At 45.7% G+C, this 23274-nt stretch overlaps 1 protein-coding gene across 1 annotated transcript in view; it reads left to right on the top strand.

The window, feature by feature from the left end:
- LOC120843394 (neprilysin-1-like) overlaps positions 1-23274 on the top strand; it is a 105496-nt gene that overhangs the window by 22494 nt on the left and 59728 nt on the right. Inside the window, exons 2-4 of the mRNA XM_040214764.1 lie at positions 13450-13599; positions 16895-16978; positions 21408-21604. Coding sequence (XP_040070698.1) covers positions 13450-13599; positions 16895-16978; positions 21408-21604 — 431 coding nt within the window. The remainder of the gene's footprint in view (positions 1-13449; positions 13600-16894; positions 16979-21407; positions 21605-23274) is intronic.

A 23274-nucleotide genomic window follows, 5' to 3' on the forward strand; every position in this document is an offset into this window, starting at 1 on the left:
CCCGGTGTCAACGAGTGCCGATGCGTTTTGGCCATCGATAACAACGTTTAGGTTGTTGGACACCGTTGCAGGCGCGTCGGTGCAATGCGGGGCGTCGAGAGAGTGGGAGCGCTCCGGCGCTCTTGGAGGCTGTTTGCTTCCGTCGTTTTCGGCAACGTCACCTCCAGGCGTTGCCGCACTCAGTTTTCCCGACGACGCAGGGGAGACAGCCTCTCTCGGCGTGATCGTGGCACTGGGGAGGCTGAACGTCGTGGCGATGGGGAGCGGGCTTCACGGCGGAGAGACGACACTGGGGAGGGCGAACGTCGGAGGTACTCCTCGATGTCGTGAAGGCGTTCGCCGTACCTCGGGCGTGGGTCGTTCGGGTGGAACCCACGCAGGCCCATTTGCCGGTAGGGACAACGACGGTAGATATGGTCGGCCTCCCCGCAGTGGTAGCACAACGGGCGTCGATCCGCCGTCCTCCACACGTCGGTCTTTCGTGGAGCAGCTTGTTCTGGGCGGACGTACGCCCGATCTTCATGGCGTCGTGAGTACTGCGGCGCTAGAGGTTCACGTCGAGGTGGCGCCGTATACGGGTGAGCAGGGGGCGGTGGTCGTCGAGTAGCTGCGGCGTAGCTCAGCTTCGGTGGTTCAGGAGCGGCGCTGGCGAGAACTTCTGGCTGCAGCGCCTGCTGAAGTTCTTCCCGGACAATCTCGGCGACTGAGGGCGTAGCCAGGCTTGTGGCAGCAGGTAGCAACTTCTTCAACTCCTCCTGGACGGCTTCACGGATAAGGTCACGGATGCCGGGGAGGGTGGTGCCCAGGTCGGATCCAGATGTCACTAGAGTAGTTACGCCAGGGTGTCGTTGGTAGTGTCTGGCGCGGGCTAGCAAGGCCCGTTCCATATTTGTCGCCTCCGTGATGAACTCGTCGACTGTTGTTGGGGGATTCCGGATGAGACCGCCGAAAATCTCGCTTTTCACACCCCTCATCAGGTGGTGCAGCTTCTTCTCCTCGGTAGCCTGAGGATCGGCGCGGGCGCTTAGGCGGAGAACATCCTCCACGAAGCCGGTAATGCTCTCGTTGGGGCCTTGAGTCCTGGTACGAAGTAAGTCTTCGGCTCTCTCTCGGCGGTGCTGGTTGACAAATGTCGCCTTCAGCTGGCTCTTGAAAATGTCCCAGGATGTCAATGACGACTCGTGATTTTTGTACCAGCTTCTGGCAGTCCCCTCGAGCGAGAAATACACGTTTTGCAGCCGTTGCTCGTTGGTCCAGCTATTGTGGCGGGCGACGCGTTCGAATTGGTCGATCCAATCTTCAACGTCTTCGTGGAGTTCGCCGTGGAACGGAGCCGGTGTCCGAGGAGCGACGGGTAGGTAGACGACGGCAGGAGCGGCGGGGGTCTGCGACTGGTTGACCATCGTCGGCTGCCTGGTCCTGGGTGGTAGAAGTCCGTATTCCGGGTTTAGCCCTTGGGTGCGGCGACTTGATCGAGTCTCGATCTGGTCTTCGTTGGGTCCTCGGGAGCTTGGATTCGGACTTGTACTGCGGGAACTCGGAGGGCTGCGCTGCACGAACATGCGGTACCCCGCACCTCCACCAGAATGTCACGGGTGGGGAGTCGTGACCAATAAACAAGAAATAAACAGAAATAAATAAACGTTTAGTGTGGCGAACTTGTGCCAAAAATAAAGAAGGAAAGAGAAGAAAGCAGAGCGTCGCGGGCGTCGAAGTCGGCGTGTCAGCAGAATCGAGCGCTAGGGCGAGACTGACTCGACAAGGTCGCGGGCGGCCTCTTATCTAGAGTGCGCCGCTATCTCGAAGATTCGGCGAAAGCGGTTCGAGCGTCGCGTGATCGGGGTGAGAATGAACACGCACTTTCTAGAAAACAAAAGCAGGGATAAATGATAGAAGTTACGTGCGGTACAGTCGCCGGCCATATGAGCTCCCCCGGCCGAACGCCGACCGGATCAGCGAAAATCCCACACGCGGCGCTTCGAGCGTTGCCCCGCATTGGGAACCGGGCTATTGGGACCGAACCATTCCGTTATCAAAGGGGTGGACGCATAGCTTTTATCAGAATTTCAGCCTTTAGAAGTGTGAATCACGAAAACATGGCCGATTAGAATCGCCGTCTTCGGGTGTTGGCACCAAGTGTTCGGAGAGGACGGTATAATTGCTGATAAACTGGAGCGTGCTTTAGGCGCAGATAAAGCAGCACGGCTCGATCGATGCTTACAAATGTAAAGACCCTATGTTTGATATGATATTAGGCATGACAACAATGATCCCTCGGCAAGCGAGAAGTGGCTGACCAGGAAGCCATCTGCAAAGTCATCGTGTAGATAATTACCCTTGGCAAAGCAACACGCTACTGAGCGCAGAACAATAGAGTCTCTGCGATAAAACGCGTTCGTGAAAAGTGCCTGAATCTTTATTCTGCTTCGACACAAATCTTTTTCTTTTTGTTATTTATATCATATCCCTATAGATTAAATAAATTATTTCAAAATCGCTTGTCATTGTCTGGTCTAGATTTAAGAAAGATTGTAAGAAAGTTTGTGCGTAGGATTACTCTTCGGGTAGGAAACATTTAAGTGACAAACCGGTTTTGCAAATAAAAAATGTAGCATATAACATGTCAGAGATATGATGCAGCGAAGAATTGCGATAAGCCGTCTGCGCTTATTTACAACCGGAAGCGGGATTGTAATCTGCCGTGCTTCAGATTCACGTTCGAAAACACGGAATGCTATGAAACTTCCTGCGTCCAACCCTTTGATAACTGAATGGTTTGGTCCCAATAGCCCGGCTCCCAGAACGCGGCAACGCTCGACGCGCCGCATGCGGCATTTTCGCTGCTCCGGTCGGCGTTCGGCCGGGGGAGCTCATATGGCCGGCGACTGTACATGAATAAACGGGAACTTTCTGGAGGACCGTGACCGAGCGTTGCTTTCTCAGCCTTGCGCGCGGCAATATGTTACCGGTGCCACCAATGCGGTCAGATTCAATGGCAGTGCATGAGAAACGAGCGCCGGCAGGTGCTTAACCGGTCGGCATCTACGACAGCGTCCGGCAAGCTGCAGTAACTGCCATTGGAATAGAACCATTTTTGCATATCTGGATCGGTGACTCAACGTTTTAGAACACCCTCGGTACTGGACATAGCCTCAGTGTTCTTGGATTGGGAGCAATGGCAACTGAAGACGCTAGCGGAGCCAAGAAACGAATAAATAATGCAAAAGTGATTCGTTTAGCTGCTGGATGGGTACACTGTCTTGTTTTGATACGCTGTTCAATTCTCACGGGTTGCGAAGTACGATGTCACCAGTTCCTTTTTAACTGCTGATGTCAAAGACTTTGATTGGTCCTGATGCGACGCACGGCGAAGGACGTAATCACTCCCGCTTGATGACAAAGGCCCGTCCGATGCGTTGCGTGCGTGGGAATTGTGAGGTTTTATTTGCACGCAGGACGATAACGTTAGAAACGATGTCGGCGTGCAGCACTGCCGAACTGGGTGAGTTCTCGTAATATAATACATTTGATAAGTTTTAGGGGAAGTCCCTTGGGTGTAAAAATTGTTTACGCATGAAAAAACTTACTTCCGCATGAAATGGAGCACAACTCGCGCACTCTAGACGTCTAGTGGCTGCCATTTGCTCTACTGACTGGCAGTTCCTGGTTAACTTAGCTGATCGAGCGTTTCGTTTGTCTTGGAGAGTTTCTAGGATAAAATTCCGGACCAGGCGGATATTTTTCCCTGGCTACCCTTCGCCTAGAAGGCGCCACTTCCACTCTATTTCAAGTGGAAGCAGATTTAGTCTTACGTAAGCACAAAATAGACACAGGACACGGTCGTCCCATTCACTGCAAACGTCGACCCATGAATTCGCAGAAGCAAGAAATCATAAACGAGTATACAACAAAGCTACTCTATCAGAATCTTTTTTCATGCTGTGGCAGCCCCTGGGTCAGTGCTCCAGGGCTGGTGTCGGAAAACACTGGATTATTCCGTCTTCCAATCGATTCTTGGCTTCTCAACGCTGACACAAGTGATCCTGGGTAACCAATGCCCCGTACTGACTGCTTACTGGCAGAATTTGGTCATGTCCAGTGATTCACAAGTTTGGATATCTCTCAGAAATACTTTCAGGTACCCGTCTGAAATGAAAACGTGACTAAAACTACCTACATATGCCACCGGGAGACATTTGAGTTCTCGAGGATGGCTTTTGAAATTCCTGGTGGGCCTGCACCCTTTCAAAACACATTGACGAAGCTTTAGCTGCACCCACACGTAAGTTCTGCACGACATTTTCGGACGAAGTCCTAATGCATTTATCCTCGCTTGAAGACCACTGGCCTCTGCAAGACGTGCTTATTCAACTCACGGCTGTGGCATCTACCATCAACCATGACACAGATTGGACGTAAACCACTCATTTTTTTAAGTCATACCTTGAGCTGGGATTTCCGGGAGATGTACCGATTTGGAAAATTGTCCCGGTAACAGTGTCAGCCACTAGTACAATTTCCATTTTGAATTCATCCACTTTGTTGTCTCGAATTGTCCCGATTTTACGTTGAGTGGCCCGAAAGATTCAGTAGTGTCGAGATTGTCTCGATTTTTCATTAAGCGTCAAGTAACTTAACTGAAACGCCTGTATACAGTGCGCCTTTCACCGATTGATACTATTTTTGTATCTGCCAGGAGCCAGCGTGGCATCCTTTCGCCAGTGACTCCAAGCGCGTTCCAACTGCATGCGCTGCTTTATGTGAGCCGGCTGCGTTCACTGTCTTCTAAAGGGCTGGATATACAACGCCATTGAACGATAGTGCCGCGCACGCTCCTAATGGTAAGTGCTGACGAGTCGTCTTAACTCAGCGTCTTTACCAGACGAAGCGTGCGCTTTTCAACTGGTCTGCGATGGCTTCTTGCGACACGCCGCCATTTCCTTTGCGTGCTCCTGTTCACGCGTCCTCGTTGGACGGCTCTGCGAAAAACAAAATTCGTAAACCGCATAAAAAAAACAAAAAAACAACACTGATGTAAGATGCGTACGTTCACCATTAAATATGTACTTGATGATTTGGATGCCCATCGGAAACTCAGGTTTTTTCCGCTTGTCTCTGTGTATGGAGCGGTCGTTCATCGACCTTAAGAATTTGTTAACAGAGAAAAGGCACAGCCTAAGCAAAATTCGAACTTCAGATGTTCCTGACCATTAATTCAACGGACGAGAATAGAACGTGTGTTTTGGAATAAAAAAAATAATAATAAATATTTCAGCGCAAATAAACACTCTGAGCGCAATCACAGAAGTGTGTAATGTCCGGGAAAGTGTCCAGATGTCTAGCATTTCCTGTCCCGATTTCGTCCAGATAAAGTGTCTGCGGTTTTGGAGTACCCTCCACTGCAAAACGTCAAGCAGTTGCAGGCATTCCTCGGCCTTGTCGGTTGCTACAGGAACTTCATCTCTCAATTTTCGATCATTGTTTAACCCCTTACTGATCTTCTGAAGAAGAACCAGCTCTGACTGTGAAAGGATCGATAACATACTTAAGTTGACAAGCTTAAAAGGATACTAGATAACAGAAATAATAAAACACAGAAGGACGAAACAAAAATGATACTGGCCTGCGACGTGGTGGTGCAACTTGCAGTCTTGAATCAACCGTTTGTCGTAGAAACGGACTCCTCTGGAACGGGAATCAGTACTGTCTTACTAGAGGAGCACCCCGGTACCTTGCAGTCAGTTTTCATTATTAGGCGCGTTCTCACCGGTCCTAGAGAAAAACTGCACTATTGAGGAATGGAAATGTCTAGCAGTAGAGCGACAGTAGAGACATTTCGACTGTGCCTGGAGTACACCAGGTTCTAGATATACTGTGACGATTCTTCTATCTCATTGATGTTCACCACTCATAAATCAACATCGTGGGTAAAGCGGCGGGTTGTCTTAGTGAAGATATATGATTGTAAAATCCTGCGCAGGAGACGAAGCACAAACGTCCCTGCCGGCGAGGTTAGCCGTGTTCCATCACAGAAGTTCGATGTTCCAGGCCACGTCCTTTCTCAGTTAGTCTTCCCCTTGGCAACGCCCGACTCAGAACCCGGAATAAACATTAAGACGACGGCTGTTCTAAAAAAAAAGGACATGACACCGCCATGCCATGTTTACAGCTTAGAGAGCTGGCTCAAAGATCAACTGCTTACACGTTTGAAAGCTCACATACTGGGAGCCGCCCCAACGCAGGGGTAGGATACGAGACCATATTGCGGGGCCTTACAGAGACCACAAAGATTGGGCCAAGCGGGTTGCTAGTGCAAATGAGAAGGGAAAAGGGAATACCAAAATTCTAGCACAATCAAGACCACTAGTACTGGAAATAGAACACGATCACCCCTCCGTTAAGACTAAACCTTATCTCCAGTCATTTTGTTTGCAGTGGAATGCGGGATCACATTTCCAGGTATGTGAGGAGCTGCCAGATTTGTCAGTGAGCGCAGCAACATTATCAGAAACCAAAAGGTTTCATGGACGGCCAGTGGGCCATGACAGATGGAAGAGCTGAGGGTCGTCGTAATTGGTTCTCTCCCTTCTACACCACGCTGACACAAGTACTTGCGGGTTGTCCTGGACAAATTTGGAAATGATACATCGAACTTGATCTATTATGGATAGTTACCATCTGTAACATACACTGTTAGCAAGTCCCGTGTATTTCGTGAATATTTGGGGTGAAAAATACGCTATTTACACAAATTTACCATAAATTTACACGTTGAGTATTGGATATTTCGTTCAAAAAGCATTTGAGGTTGTAAGAAACGTGTTTTCGTTCGGTCATACACGCATATCCGTGTACCCGACCTCAAAAACACGCATCACCCCCGGCGACGACTGCAGCATTGCCAGCTATCGAAGCACCGGGATGCTTGGGGACACACCTGGAAAGGACCGTGAAGACAAATGCCGCGGAAAGAAACATTTCTCAGGGACAGATCTGCACCAAAAGCGATTACGCCATGTCCCGGGACGGGGCGAACCGGGCGAACCCCGCGCTTACCTTGCTCGATGTGATTGAATCTGGTCGATGGCAATGCGGCTTTCCTCTTCTCGCCCATGCTTGTATTTATATTAGTGATCTTGAGAATAGTTTCTTACACTACGCAAATAAAGTTATGGCTGTACTTACTCGTTCTAAACAGTTAAAATGGATATAAAAAGCGTGCCCTCGATCTGAACACGTGATATTGCTGTGGGTTTCGTATTGTCTTCAACCCTTCAACTGCAAGCGAAGGTGCCGCCGCTTCCCAAGCACCCTCCTCATAATTTACGGCGCTCCGTGGTGGCCACCATATTGAAACTTTATATCAGTGTTGCTGCATCTGCAGGTTATCTTTAAATTAAAGCTGACAGAAAAAATCTAGCCACGGCGCAACGCCGATGTACGCTGGAAGCCAGAACCGGTTTGCTTTCGTTGTTTTCGTTTGGTCGGTAAAAATCTGACAACAACGCACATTTAACATGGCGCCCGTACTGTTTTGGTTTGACGGGACTCGAGAAGCTCGTCAGTTTGCGAGCACATGTCGCGAAAACGTGACCAGAGAAGTGCCACTGTGATGTTCCCGGAAGACGGAAAGTATCATTCGTAATCGTCGTGTGTGCTTTGAAAGCGAAGGGAGTCACAGGGTCCACGAGTGCGCAACCACAAGCCAAGGTTCAAGCCAGGGCTGCGTTGACTTCGTCCATCTCGTTCTGTTTGGTGCAACACGGCGATGCGAAAAAGAGCTAAAATGTTCGTGGTGTGTGTGGTGCGGGGCTTGACAGTGGGAACTCTCACTAACACGGAGCGCAAATTGGTTGTTGTCGGGTTGAGGTTCAACGGGTTCGGTCAACACCCTCTACAGACTAAGGCCCGCTCATTTCCTGCGTGACGTCACGCACTCCGATCCACCGTCAGTTCCGTCGCCATATCAGTCATGCCCGGTTTTGCTGTTGGGTTCGACGTGCTATCTGCCACTGTGGTGATCACTGTTCGTCCGTAACGAGAAATGCAACGGCGGTCCAGCTTTCTCTTGTATATGTCCGTGAACTTCGTTCTTCAGAGCTGAAGTCTTGGCGCGGTATCGACGAAAAAAGAATAGAAAGGTGAAACAAAGCGGTTACGCTGGCTACGGCTAAGCCTCGTTACGCCTCGTTCTCCCCGAAAGGAGTGAACTAGGAAGGAGCAAGAAATATATCCGGTGTATGTGTGTGCGCGTGTGTGCGCGTGTGCTTTCGTTAACGTCTACGTGCTCCGCGATCTGTGATCTGCATGTGCGAGAGCAGCGAGACTCAACGCAGTTCTTTGGAGCTCAGGTTTCGATGCAATTTCTCTAAAAGGATATCATTACTTAGGTGGGGCGTTATATCCTTTGGGAAATTTTCTTTTTGTCACGTTTGAGATCATTTAGTCCAGCCAAGTTTAAAATTCGGAAGCTTGGCGAGCAATGGTGTGAAAATATAGGGCGCACCAAAAACGCCTTGCTAGTTTCTGTACCGTTTGTGCTCTGTTATCGAAAGTTCTGAAGCCCGATTTATTTCTATGGTTATACTGTAATATTGAAAGTTGGCTTAAGTCCGTGAAACGAATATAGATTAACGTTCGGTATAATGCTCAACGCTGCAAACGTTCGCGTTGATCCTTCATGCGTAGGCGTTCCTGTTTTAATAGTCAAACTGACACAAAGCGGTCTGCATAACGTGCATTGTTTCCTTTGTTTGGCGGTAAACTATTCCTAGTCTGGGTATTCTGTTTTATGTCTTCTGTTGATGTACTAATTGTGGAATGTCCTTTACGTGTCTTCGTTGGTTTTACCGGTCATATATTCCTATCTGAGCACCCAGTTGTATGTTTTACGGTGGCGTACCGGTTGGGGCATTTTCTTTAGGCACTTTCTCTTAACAAAAACAGCTGGTTTACAGCATACTACCTCAAACACCTAATCTGATACCAGAATTTAATTAATCTCATAGCGATTGAAGAAGCCTATTGAGTGTCAGAAAGCAGTGTTGGGAAGTGAACTTTTAATACGGATGCCGCTTAAATCTAAACTTCCCGTTTTGAAGAGAAGCTAGGAATTGGTAAAACCCTAGAGAAGTGAAGGATATGGTCGGTATGTGGAAATATGCATGTAATCAAATTGCAGAACTTTGCCATTTGTTCGAAATATTTTTGAACAAATTGGTACTCGTGCTTTGTTTCATTAGGTTATAAAATTATACAAGGGAGCCATTGACTGTGTCATTTTTATTTTTTTTGAGTTGATAAGTAAAGAAAGCACATGTACGAATTTGTATGTGCTTTTTGTCATAAATCAAAGCAATGTATGCTGTGAACTTTTTAAGAATACTTAATTCTTGGGTTGTCGACTTGCATAACAGTGAACAATAAATATGTTTAACACATTACTGCATCTGTACATCAAACTGAATAATAGTAAGTAATTCTCTAGGAACCCGATTTTGTACATTGCTGCAATCACGTCCATTTCATTTTAAGGTTTGTAGTCTCGTGCCTTCATTTTACCCTTTTCTGTACGAAGTTGGTCATTTTGTTGCTGCACATAGATTTCAGCAAAGTATTGGCAGCAGCACAGAGTACATAGGACAGCACTGTCTCTGGGTGATGCCCGTTACGGCACATATCAAAGTCTTCATCTTCCGCACTTGACAAATGGCACTTCACTAGCCCCAACAGGATCCCACTTTGGTTTCCGCCTCCAAGAAAGTTGCGCCTATTTATGCTGCTGCAAGTGAGCTTTTCATGCACAATCTGCGTGTGCAATGCTGCATTCAGTACGCATGGCCGAGGAAAATTAAGACTACCTCTCGAGAGGTTCTCGATCAGCACGTCTCTCTCAGCTTGCATTTCTCTTGTCTGCACGGTAAGGTTTTCCGCACATGCATCACAAGTTAAATTTTTTAGAGCAGCATGTGCACAAAATCCAGCCACGTAGGCAATGGCTGGCATTTCAGGCTCCTTCAGTGTTATGTCATTGACGGTGACACTGACAGTGTACTGCAGCAGCAGTTCCTCTTCATTGGGTGGTGTAATCTCTTCGTGTGCTTCTGCCATGCTTGGAAAGCTAAGAGAATCTGGTAGCCAATTTTTTTTTTCTGACTCGAATACTTGTGTGATTGACATATGGTACTGCGACCCTGAGAACTGCCTGTACCTTCCGAATCGCTCTTTGAGACAGGCCGTCTGAAATTTCCCCAACAGGGCGTACTCAAAACCCAGCTCCTCAAGGCAGTATCAGGACAGCTCGACCAGGCCGTTCGAAGTCAGTCGTAGTGCTGTTTGGGTGTCCGACGTTAGCAGGCCTGTGCTAGTCTCCAGGTTTCGCCATGTCTCAAGCCAATCCGCAAACGTGCTTAGGAAGCCAACCTGCACACCATCCATGGACGTAATGGGCTCTTGGAGAGCATCTTTTAATCGACGGCCTTTCGTTGGAGCTTAGACATTTACAATAGACCGCCACTTCACAATGATCTCAATGTAATCGGCAGTTCCCTCTGCATATGGCACATTCAATGTCTTGCCACGCGTTCTCATTGCCTCAGCGACAAAGTTGTTAAAGACCGTGAGTGCAAGTTTCACATTTTGCCTCTCGAGGTTTGAAGGATTCAGTGCTTTAAATGGGAGACCATGACCGAACTTTACAAGTTTGTACTGCTCATGCCCGTGCAACTCCTTCAGTGTAGTTTGTAGGATTCCTCTGGTCTCCCTTCCCCGATGGCTGCGATAACGGCCGCGGGTCGGAACGCTCGGCCGCTTTCGCCGTTAGCTCCGACCTGTTCGTGAGGCGGAGGGTCCCCTGTCTTGGGGGTGCCCTCCTCTCACTCTCTCTCGGGGGGGGGGGGGGGGGGGGGGGACCGATTTACGTTCCCCCGCTCGGATGCGGATCACTGCTGACAGGCGAGGAGGTTTCGCCTCTTATTTTCCCGCTTTCGGAAAAGGGACTCGTCCGGGTGACCGCGAAAGAGATAGGCTGTGTGTCGGCGACTTTATTATAGATTTTGCCTCCATACTTTTTAAATACAAGCAGTTCTTACATACGGCTGTCTAACGGTCAGCGACCAAAGAGCTCGCCCGCACAGGTCAAGCTTATATACGCCCCGGGGAGGAAAGCACGTTGAGTAGGAAGTTCGGGCGCTGTGTCGTTGTTGTGTTTGTGTATATGTCGGTGATCTGTAGTACGTGGTACTCGTTTTGTCTGCGATGCATGTAGGGTTGGTGTCTGCTCGTGATCGTTTGAAGCGTATTAACAGACTCGTTTTCTTTTTTATGGGCTGCTAGAACTCTCGCTAGGTGGCGTAAGTTATTGCCCGATTTCAAATTATTTGCTCGAGTTATTGATCTATGTAAGTTCGGCGTTCGTTTATTTGTCTAGCGGCTCCGTCGTAGCTACCGAGTCCCGACACCGCAAACGACGCACGTACGTACCTTTGCACGTAGCTAAGTCCGCCGCTTGGAGACTGTTTACTGTGTATAAAAGATATCGAACGAAACAAACGCGTCCTGTGTGCTCTCAATTCGGCTGAAAGGCGCGCGACTCGCTGGTCTCGTCTCTCGTCTGTTCTCGGCTGCTGGCCGCCGTGTTTCGCGGAAGGCAGACACGGTGTATCATGTTAAAGTTTACACGGTACATCATGTGTAGACGAATAACACACATGGCTGCGTGTAAAACGAACACATTTTGACGTGTTCGTCAAACGGTTTACACGTCTGGACGTGTTATTTTTGCCAACAGTGTAGTCGACCATATTATTGACGTCTTTCGTCATGGTATTCCGGCTTCTGTCTCGGGCGACAATGGAAATCAATTTTTGAGCACAATGTTGAATGAGATTATGAAGCGAAGGGCTGTTTGGGAACACCAGGCAGTTAGTTCCCTATCGCCCAGTGGGTCAAGTCGTGGAGCATCACAGCTGCCCCGTCAAGGAGTGCCTCCTTGAATACTGCGACAATTGCCGAGATTGCGTCTGACCCATTGTCGAAATAGCCTTTTCCATGGGGTAGTCGGAGAGCGCGACGACTGGGTACACGCCAGGATTACCTTGCCATCGAAGATAACTTCGTACCTTATGAGAAACTCAACGTAAACCGGACGACTGGGACCAACTGGATGCGGAGGCACAGAGGTTTGCAGTTAAACCTTCACAAACCCTTCAGTTCATGTCGGTTATCAATAGTAGGCCAAAGCTACTCGAGAACGTAACTTCAACGAGCAGAAGAAGCCATGTGCGGCTAAAGTAGGCTGTCTAGTTTAAGAAAATTGGTACATATTAAGTGCGTCGACTATGGAATCGCAGCGAAGCCTGCGGCTCGTACGTCAGCCCACCTCGTAGTAACCAAAAAAACTCTGCACCAACGAATTTTGCTTGGTAATTGGAGAATCGGTGGCCGAGGGGGCTAGCGCACACCAGCTCGGAACACGTGGAGCGAAAGCTCGCCCTGCAGAACCCAGGATCCTGGGCTCAATTCCCACCCCCGCCCCTTTAAATCTGGATGAGCATCGTACCGGAGTGCGGTTGTGCATCACTACTGCGTGATGCACGTTAAAGACCCCAGGCTAGCAGTTATACTGCAATGGCTAAAGTTTTCATCTATAGCTGAGAGACTCGTCGTCCGTTGAGGCAGTTTAAGTTCTCGGGGAAGAGCTCCCGTAGAAGGGTGATGAGTTGGGCTAGTTGGTAAGCATTATACATGGTTAAAGTCAGCGAGCAATTTAAGGAAACTGTAGAAGAAAACAGGAGAAAAGACAGAACACCGTAAGAAAATTGTAGAAGAATAGAGGAGACAGAAAAGACGGTCAGCGTCTTTCCTGTCTCCGGTATTCGTCTACAATTTCTTTGCGTTGTTCGTTGACTTTATGCGTGTATGCATGCTTTACTCCCTGCGTGGTCCCCACCAGTCACCGACTATTCACATTTCGAGGAGGAGGAATGTTGTAAGGAACGATGCGGTGGAACGCACGTGGTATTAAGATAACGAGTGTTCCGCTCTAGCCCGTGATGCACACAGAATAAGTAAAACTATAGAATAAATGATAGGCTTCCGTTGAACCTGACAGTTTCCATGATCGTGATTGATCATAAGATCTATAATTTTGATAATATTTTTAGTAAGTTAAGTGATAGATTGGTAGATACATGTGGTCAAAAGCGGTCAGCTTGTATGTTTTTCGGTATTTTACGAAGATGTTAGCGCCTAAATACATCTGCAACAAATTAAAATTTGAATATATGTTAACATTCAGTTTTCCCGTAGCTCCTGTTTTCAAGAGTTCGGTATTTTAACCACTTACTTATGTTAATTCCTTGCCAAAAAGTTTTTTTTTTAATCTCTCTAATCGCATTTTGACTGTAATTTTGCATCTGAAATTAAAGTTGATCGCCTTTCTGTTCTTAGCCTCTATAATTTTAGGCTCCAAAAGACACAAAGCCAGTCCATGCGACGACTTTTACGACTATGTCTGCAAGGCATTGCCTACTGGGACGAAAGACTACAAGGGTCGCACAACAGATGATCCGGAGAAAAAGCTCCAAGCCGAGTTAATGCGTGAGTGTCCTCTATGAAAGGCCAAATAAACAAGTCGGTTCAAATCGAGAGAATTCAAGACCTAAAAAAGAAAAAATTACGTTATGCGAAATATATCTTACTTATTGGATCGAGGTTTTAGTTACGTGTTCTGTGAGCATACATTACATTAGCAATATGAGGTCCATTACCCTGACAAAAATAATACTTCTCGCCTGCGTCTTGGAAAAGTTTTAATATGCATAAATGCGCTAACTCCAGAGTTTCAAACCCTAGAAATATAGAAAAATAGAACTCAATATGTTTAAATATTAAAGCTACTCTTAGAAAGGTATGTAATGTTTATACAATAAAAGTTATATTCATAATCAATTACACTTAGCTTAGACTTAGTTAGGTTCTCTTTAATATCAACTTCTCGTCAACAACACAATAAAATCGACACATCACATGCAAACAGTTCCATTTTTTCCCCACTATCGTGCCTTGACGGAGCTACCTGCAGTGTCGTTGGTTAGCATCACTGAAGGTGACGGCTGTCAACACATACTTACTGGCGTTACTACATATTGTTGCACTTGTCCGGCAGAACGTACGTAATATACCGTTTTTTCAAGTATTACATGCGTTAGTTTGATGTTACCGGCGTGCTACTCCATACGCTGCAACAGTTATAATCCTTATGACGTGTTTACACTTTCGGATTCGCGGGCGAATACGCCCGTGTAGATGCCGAAAGTGGATTTTGGAGCCAGGTGGCAAAATCGACTCGTCGCTGCCGGAAAGTTTGAATCAGTCCGGGACTTATTTCCATATTTTCCGCCAGCGACGAGTTGATTTCGCCACCCGGCTCCAAAACCCACTTTCCGCCTGCGCGGATCCGTCACGAATCCTCAAGTATCAACTCGCCATTGGAGTATGCGTGTGCATTACAAGTGCCCATCTGTATCTTCGCGTGTTTGTCTATATCAAGTGAGCCCATCCTCTCTATATTTCTGCGTTCCCGGAAGGTACGAGAGACAATAAAGTAGCCAAGGGTTCATTGGAGTTTCTGCTTAGAGACGAAACGTTAGAACACCTTGGAGGAAACTGGTGGTGAATAGTTTTTATTCCGGCATATTTCATTCATTTGGGTTCTGCTGGACTTCAGATTTGTTTGGTACGTCTTTAGCACATTAGCTTCGATACATCACGTTTTTGTGCGGTTATTTATGCGTCTTGTTTTGTGGGACCACAATTTCCTAAACAAGGGAAATTGCGTCTGGTTCCTTGTAGACCTGGAACTAGGCTGATGGTAAAGGGGCCACTATAAAAAGGGCGAAGCGAGTTAATTTGCTAGATTATTAATCAAAAAGCTACGAGTAACCCTTTAAAGATTTGTGGGCATACTGTTGTTGAATAATCGACGCTCGCCCTCATGCTCTAGCCGTGACATAGTATATATAAAATAAAAGTTCATAGGAGGCGCGGGACGAGAAATGTCTTCTTTGCACACGAGTCCAGGTGCCCCATGTTACACGGAGGGGCCAACCGGGACCAAGGGACAGGGACAACGCCGTCTGCTGCTATTGGTCAGTGGCGCAGCAAATGGAGTTGTCCCTGTCCCTTGGTCCCGATTGGTCCTGCTATTTAGCATAGGGCTACAAGTTGAAACTTAAGCGGCGAAGAGCGCCCGAGGCGTTGATCTCTCAGCCCTGTGTCGGCTTCAGAGCCCACGTGTCCGTGCCGAAGGAGGCGTGTGCAGTGCGACGCAGGCGCGGAAAGTAGGGATCAACGTCACGCGCCATGCGGTGGCTCTGCGCTGAGTCAGACCGAGGGTGCCAAACTCAACGTCCGAAGATGTTCAAATGATCCTAATTGCTATTGCATCTTTGAAAGCATACAGAAACCGTTAGCAGTTATATGTACAGATTATAAACAAGCTTAAGGAAATTTAGACGGACCGCGAAAATCGGCTTATGAACCAGAAACTTTACAATTTACAAAATAGGTGCAAGCAGGGGGTGGAAGTTTACAGCGAAAAAATCAAGGAATAAATTGACCTCGTCCAAAAGAAGAACAAACCTATTCTGAGTAAAGTACGCCACCACTTCGCGGACGATGCACGCGTAGAAAGAAGTGCTGCCGACAGACGGCATATGCCGCGTCGAGAGAGCGCCGGCCAATTCAGGTTTGATGCACGCGCGATGCCACAAAAGAACTTGAATCGACTTGCTTGCTCTGGACGCGGCGTACGCCATCTGTCGGCAGCACTTCTCTCTACGCGTGCATCGTCTGCGAAGTGATGGCGTGGATTGCTCACAAGAGGTTTCTGTTTTTTTTTTCTATTGAATGAAGTCAGTTGATTCTGTGACGTTTTTCACTGCAAACTTCTACCACTTGCTTGCACCTCTGCAGTAAATCGCAGCGCGATACGTCGAGAAACAATATTTTAGGGTCATCTAAATGTCTTAATAGCGTTAGTTTACATGCTGTATAATTGCTACCCGAAGTCGTAGGAAAGCAAAAAGGCTTATTGTTATCTGCCGCATTAGCATTGCGAATCTGAGCCCTAATAATCATTTGGACACGAGTGTAGTTCGATTAAGGGGACTCCGCTTTCTGTAAGGACAGTGACGTCGTAGCAGCGAACAGCCTTCATAAAGCCATACAAAGTCGCTTAATAAGCATTAGACACAAGATATATAGAAGTGAACCCCGCACAAAAATAGCCAAGGTGCACCGAACGCGCCAAACAAACAAATGAGGATGGCGAAACCTTTTTTTATAAAATAAATTGCTGCGAGCGTTTTGTTCCCCAGGTGGGACACATGATTCGTGTTTCTAAGTGCTTTTTGAGAAGCCAAATATACTCAAATTATGTATGAAAGATATGTATGTATTCATAATTTTTTTCTTCATTCAATATCTTATTTTTATCCGCGAATTTTGAATGGAACAGGCCAATAAACCCTTTTAAAATATTGGGTGATTGAACTTTTCTTGATACCTTTCAGATTTGTTTGCAAAATAAGAGCAAATATCTATGTAATTATTTTGCATACAGGAACTGAAACAACCTGATAAGAGCAGGTTATTTTCGCTACTGTTTTGTTTTGATTGACGCTTGCATACATTCTTTAATTAGGACTTAGCACCAAGGCAAGGCCCAGAGGCGATATAATGTGAATCTTAGAGCGATGTTTATGTTTGTATTTTCCGACGTACATCTGATTGGAGTTGTGTTCTTTTGGCTGTAAATGTCACGACCACAATGAAAGGCATCAGCATATGAAGCATAACTAAAACCAACTTGTATTCACCTGTATACTTATAGCTCTCCTAACAAGTAAAGGTATATTTCCCTGGAGGCAAACAGCTGAGGACAAGGTTAAAATGGCATTTCAGGCATGTTTACGAGGTAAGTTACACCTTCATCTCACTCATCGTTCAATATACAGTATAGAACAAAGATATATAGTAAAAAAACAAAAATTTTGGGAAACAAATTAGAAAAGAAAAACAAACACGTGTGTTTTACGTTACAATGCAGCGGGCGGTCATCGCGGCACTTCAGTAATTTTTGTAGACTATAAGGAACCTTGCGTTTTCTGCTTTTTGTAAGCTCATCGTATTGCTCTTATTAGCTTTTAGTTGCCCATACGACATCATTGAGACAACTCCTGATGTTATAAAACAATTTAAAACACCATCATACCTCAGTACTGGTAGTTTTCAATAGAACGAGAGCAAGCACACTATCATTGCCCTATCGCACAATTATTTATTTATTTATTTAAATAGCTTACACACCCTCAAGGGTCATTATGTAAGGGGGGGGGGGGAGGAGATACAAAGCAGAATAAATCGAAAGTACAGAACACAAAAACAACAAAATCAACCACACTTAAGTAGACATACATCAAGGGCCCCAAAAAGTAGTTAAATCTTATCAAAAAAGAACTTGATTACGTTGACAAAAATGTAATCGGGCAAGTCGTTCCAGTCAGCAATGGCGGATGGCAAAAACGAGCAGAAAAACAAGTATGACTTACAAGAAATAAGTTTAATATTACATGAGTTATCAATGCGGGCTGAAGCATAAAACGGTTGAGAGAGAAGTGATGAGTGAAGTGGATGGCGAGTAGTAAATTTTATGCAGAAGACATAGCTTTGATACCCTGCGGCGTATCTCAAGTGAATGAAGGTCAGCGCGAGTTTTAAGGTTAGTTACACTGGTATGACGCGAGTAATTAGAAAAAAATCAAACGAGCAGCTCAGTTTTGGAGTGCTTCCAGTGAGGCAAATAAGTAATAATAATGAGGGTTCCAAATGCTGCAAGCGTATTCCTGGATTGGTCGAACAGGCGTGACGTATGTTAGTCCTTTAAGACAAGATGGGGCAGAATTAAGGTTATGTTTTAAATAACCAAGACTACAGTTAGCTCTTGAAAGAATGTAATTAATATGCATGTTCCATGACAGATCGGAGATTAGGTGAAAACCTAAGTATTTGTAAGATTAGACTAATTTCAATGGAGTATTTTGAATGTGATATTGACTGAGGTACAAACAAGAATTATTGGGACGAATGAAGCGAACGTGCTCGCATTTAGAAGAGTTTAACATCATAAGCCAGTTAGTACACCATGAGCTGATATTTAGTAAGTCGTCTTGAAGGGCAGTAGAATCCGATGGATTACTGATCCGACGATAAATAACGCAGTCATCGGCGAATCAAGGAGTTAGGTAAATCGTTTATACAGATAGAAAAAAAAAGCGGGCCCAGCACATTACCCTGAGGAATTCAATAGTCTCAAAAAGCATAAAAAAGTATTTTTTCACACGGTAGCTTTTGCTTTCCTGGCGATTTTTATTGCAGCCATATAAGAAAATTCATTAAATCTCACGGTATTCTTTGACTTCTAGAAGCCCGAGCTCAACGATTCATGTTTGGACGTAGCTTCTGCTGAGCAAGAATTCGTGCAGTCGATGTGCCTCCTTGAGCAAAGAGCTCGCACTCGTATACCCTACTAGCGGTATTGTCCTTCCGTTTGATTTAAACAAAAAAGGCTGATAAGCAATTATTTAGACGCAACGATGCTTCGTCCAAAATAAAACAGAATAATGCAAAATGATTGAGCACAGCAGCTTTTCGAGCAGAAGTGAAGTGACGATTGAAGACAATTGTTTATGGCGCATATGGCGCTCGAGGGGACTAGCAGCCGCAGGATGCTTGTGGGCCGCCTCCCAGAACGTTGCGGACCGCATGTGGCCCACGGGCCACGTGTGTGAGACCTCTGCTCTAAAGTAATCAAGCGCAGATTAGTCTATACCGCTGCAATGTTAAGAAACGCATATCTCAGTTTCGTGCTTAAACGTGAGTTGCTTGTTTCAGTCGCAAGGAATATATTATTTCTAGTGCAATGATTTACTCTTCACAAGAATTGGAACAATGGCAGGTTTCTCCTAGCGTTCAATATCACTTGTGAACGATTGTCGGACATTACCGAAATAATAAGTAAGAAATATGAGCCATCAACCATTTTAAGTTTAATTAAGGCGATCATAAGCTTTGCTTCTCTGCAGTACGTATATTGTTCAAGAATGTCCTGCATGTTTTTGCAGCGCGGCTGCGCGCGCACAGACAATGACCAGGGATAATCAAAATTGCAACGCCTGAGGAAACTTTGATTATACCTTTTCATTTTAAAGTGCAATCACAGTTATAAAATCTGCCTATTTATTTGTTTGCAGTTACCTTTGTTCGGGATAGCGGTAGCATACTTTGTTTCAGCACAACATGTCAGGGCGCAACAGATGCTACAAGTTAATGGAACCACTGAAGCAGTACCAAAAAACTAACGTCACAATGTTCGCCGTCTTCATCTGCGTGTGCTATCAACGTCTCAAACAATCACGCAGGATGTATACGCTGACAACACGTAATCTTTGTCTGAGCATCCTTGTACGTGGCCTTCATCTGACGTGATGTTAAACGAAGTATAATAGCTTATGTTGGCGCTAAAATATTATTTTTATAACTTTTTTTTCATTCGCAGTCATTTAATCCTAGTAGGAGAAAAAAAAAAGATGGACAGTTTTTTATTATATTTACTGTCAGTATCATTTGGCGCCGATATTTACCAGACCTTTCTAAAAAATGCCAAATGACTGGCGAAACGCAGACGTTTGTCCACAGTACTAAAAGCTTTTCGAATGCTCTTAGTTTGACTGTTTTAAATGAGCTTTATGTGAAATGAATGATAAGTTCTGACTGGGAAAATTGTTTTTTTTTGCACAAGATAAATGCGGTTTATTAACGTGACATACGCCAAACTCATTTCGACAGCTGGAAGCAAATAATCATTTTGGCACTCAAGTGTCTTCAACATAACGCCTCGTTTCGTTAAAACATAACGTAAGTTAGAATCTGGGCATTACAGCGGCTTAAAATATTATAAGTGATTATGTTTGGAAAGAACACATACACTAAGGTGGCGAAGCGGGCGAGTTGGTTCATGACTTATAAAATTAAAAGCGCTAACAAAGAGAACGACACAAATTTTTTTGCATTCTACAAAAGATTTGTAGAATCTAACGTGGGCGTGGTGTCAGAATATTGCTGACATGCGGTAGGGTGTACATCGGCTAGACAGGACGGTGCGTAAATGAGAGGCTGCGCGAACGCGACCTGTCTTTGCGCTAAACAACTGGAGGACATTTGCCTCTGCATTGCAGGAACTGTCTGCGCCAGCCGAACTTTCGAAATACTACGATCGTGGTGAGGGCCCGTGAAAAAGCTGCGAGGGAAGTGCTTGAAGCGCTTGCTATTAAGAAAGAGGGCACTAAAGGCTGGGTCAGCCAGCCGTCAATTTTTATGCATATAAAAGAGAGTGATTTATTGACGCGCATGGTGATGAGTGACGTCACTGAGTGGTCAGTGTATTTTTTATCGGAGGTTGTTTACTTTAGCTGTTTTTAAATAAATGTTCAGTTGAGAGTTAGCGCTCGTCCTATTCGCCTTCCTCTTTGTCCTTGTTTTTGTTAGCGCCTTTAATTTTATAAGACATACAAATTTTTCGCCAAAACATATCGACCAATCGGGTAAAACTATTGTTGCATGGCTCTTGATCAGTAAATTTTTTGTCCGAGGTTCTTTATATAACAGTGAAATAATATTCAAAAACAAGGAGACAGGCCATATGCGAAGGTCATATTACATGATATCTGCGTGAAGCTCTGGCATGCGCAGTGCTGGTGACTACTTTCGCCAGATATTGAGTGCCAAAGTCATGATCGAGTGCTTCATCTATAGTTTCTACTCTCCCATTTTTTTAGTCTGGATACATAGCGATGAAAATAAATTTCTTAAATGACTCAATAATGTTTAATGGGTCTCTAGACTCTACAGAAGATTCGAGGTGAAGATTCGAAAAATCCGGGACTAGTTTTGTAGCGTAAAATAACGAAGGCAGCACGGTGATAAGAGCGCCGCTGTAGAAGACGGGGACCTTCATGTTTTGTGGGCGTCGTCTGCGGAAAATTTGAGCTGTTTTATTAATAAACACCAATAATTTTATTAGAGACCGTATCAGGAAGGGTAAGCAAAATATATTGCTAAACACGTTGTAAATGAATAAAGGTCATGAAATATCCAAAAATGCCATAGAGCTGGAAATGTAGAACAGCAACATTGCAATACAGTAGGAACACACGAAAAATAACTAGCTTTCTCGCCGTCAACTTTAATTTCCTGGTCAATGAGCCTCCTATTTGTGTGGGTCTAAGCGGACCAATTTTAGCTTTAATTACGAATGGTTCAAATTAAGCTAAATCGTATTATTGCAGATACAGGCGATGAAGTCTGGAAGGAAACCGTTGAGGCCACTCTTCTGAAATATAACCTGCATCCCTGGTCACCGAAGCGCACCCATCATAAAGCACGCCCGTCACTTGAACGCTTGCTTATGAAAACGGGACTCGGCCCACTTTTTCGGATGTCCGTTGTCAAGGATGATTCAGTTAAAGAAGGTAATCGACTACTTGTAAGTAGAGTCACTGGCACCTCAATCAGACGGCTACACTGAATTATTTGATTAAACGTAAATTAACCTTATTGTGAATTCCGCACGCAGATCTCGAGCGCTCCAAAAGCGCTTAAATTGGAAGCGCATAATCCGCTGGCAGATCTGACTCGAGTAGGTCATCTTCCGCTTGTAGATTTCTGGCAACGCCTGCTCCATGGACCGCCTCCAACCTCGCCAAACTTGCTCCGCGGGATTTCAGAGACCCTTTGTGGAAGTTGACAGAGCGCGCGACGTCATTTTCTTTAACTCGGCGGTGGCTCAAGCGGGACCAGGTCGGTGGGCCGAACGGCTGCGCCGTCGATGGCGTTGAGTCGGTCGAGCTGGATTTGCTTGGATGCGTCGGTCGTTTTACGCAGGATTGTGACGGCTCGAACGCTTCTACCTCGCGTAGAGGGGGGATGCAAACCCGGAACTGGAGCGTGGCAAATCGCAAGCGCTGATATTGTGATCTTGAGAGGAAGAACGAGAATCGGAAGGAGGGAGACGCAAGCTTAAGCCTCTTCATTTTGCCGCCACTGATTGTTTATTTTTTTACACTGCATGCCGCCGGCTTTTTCTCGTGCAATAAAGCAACAGATTAGGCAACGGCCGTGCAAGTGATTGTTTGAGGCATGTGTGCTTATAAGGGTCGTACCAGGAATATAAACTCCACCGATAGCAATCGCTGTGCGTGCCCCGCCGTTTCGTGGCGGCCGAAAGGTATGTGACGGTGCTGAACGCAGACGTCTTCCTCGTTATTTGTGACATGGGCTTGATGGTACGTATAATTTCGGCCGGCCTGGGTCGCGTGTTATTTCTGCAGTTAAGCAGTGACTGTAGTCACTGGTCGTAGGGAAGATCAGTCGGCTGAGGCTTGTCAAGTTCGAGCAGCGGCCATTTTGAACGGCCGAGGGGGGAGCGGGAAGGGAGAGGGGGTCACTCCAAAAATCCTATTTGGAGCGGGTCCCACGGAGCGGGATTTTGCCTCCCTCTCCGATTTTGGAAAGCGCTCCGGATCTACGAGTGGAATTCACCAATAATTTCGGTCGGCCCAAGTTTCAATGCACTGGTAACAAGAATTAGTCAATTAATAATGTCTTACCCGATGAGTCACCGGTCTGGGATAACGCCAAATAGATCATTGTATCTTTTAAGGATTCACCGACCATTGTTTTGACTTGGACTGTTACGATGATTGAGTAAGAACTGTTTTTAATAGAAATGAAAGATAACTCAGCAGATATATATATAAATATTAGCTGGCGCAGTTGACGATTACACAATGTACCAAAATACATTTAATTATTCTATATTGCATAGCCATCTTTTTTTAAAGAAGAAATAGTTGTCGCAGTAGAAATAATTTCAGCAACATAACTGGCAGCAAAGCAGCCCGTTGGAAACATCTCTTTGCCAAAACAATAGAGCGAGTTGTTAAAAAAAATCTGTATAAATTGGTACAACTGCTGGATGAAAAAGCTGTTAAGGCCGTTCGAATCTTCATTGGTGGTGAAGTAGCTACATTCAGCATCGACAAGCATTCGGCTGGTATACAACATGCACATTCACAACCTCTCTTCTACTGAATATACTAGCACCGTAATGTATTTTACTTTGGAAAAATGTTTCAAGTGATACAAATCTTTATT

Source organism: Ixodes scapularis, unplaced genomic scaffold (assembly GCF_016920785.2).
Source record: "Ixodes scapularis isolate PalLabHiFi unplaced genomic scaffold, ASM1692078v2 PGA_scaffold1__304_contigs__length_218370807, whole genome shotgun sequence".
In the NCBI taxonomy this organism is placed as follows: domain Eukaryota; kingdom Metazoa; phylum Arthropoda; class Arachnida; order Ixodida; family Ixodidae; genus Ixodes; species Ixodes scapularis.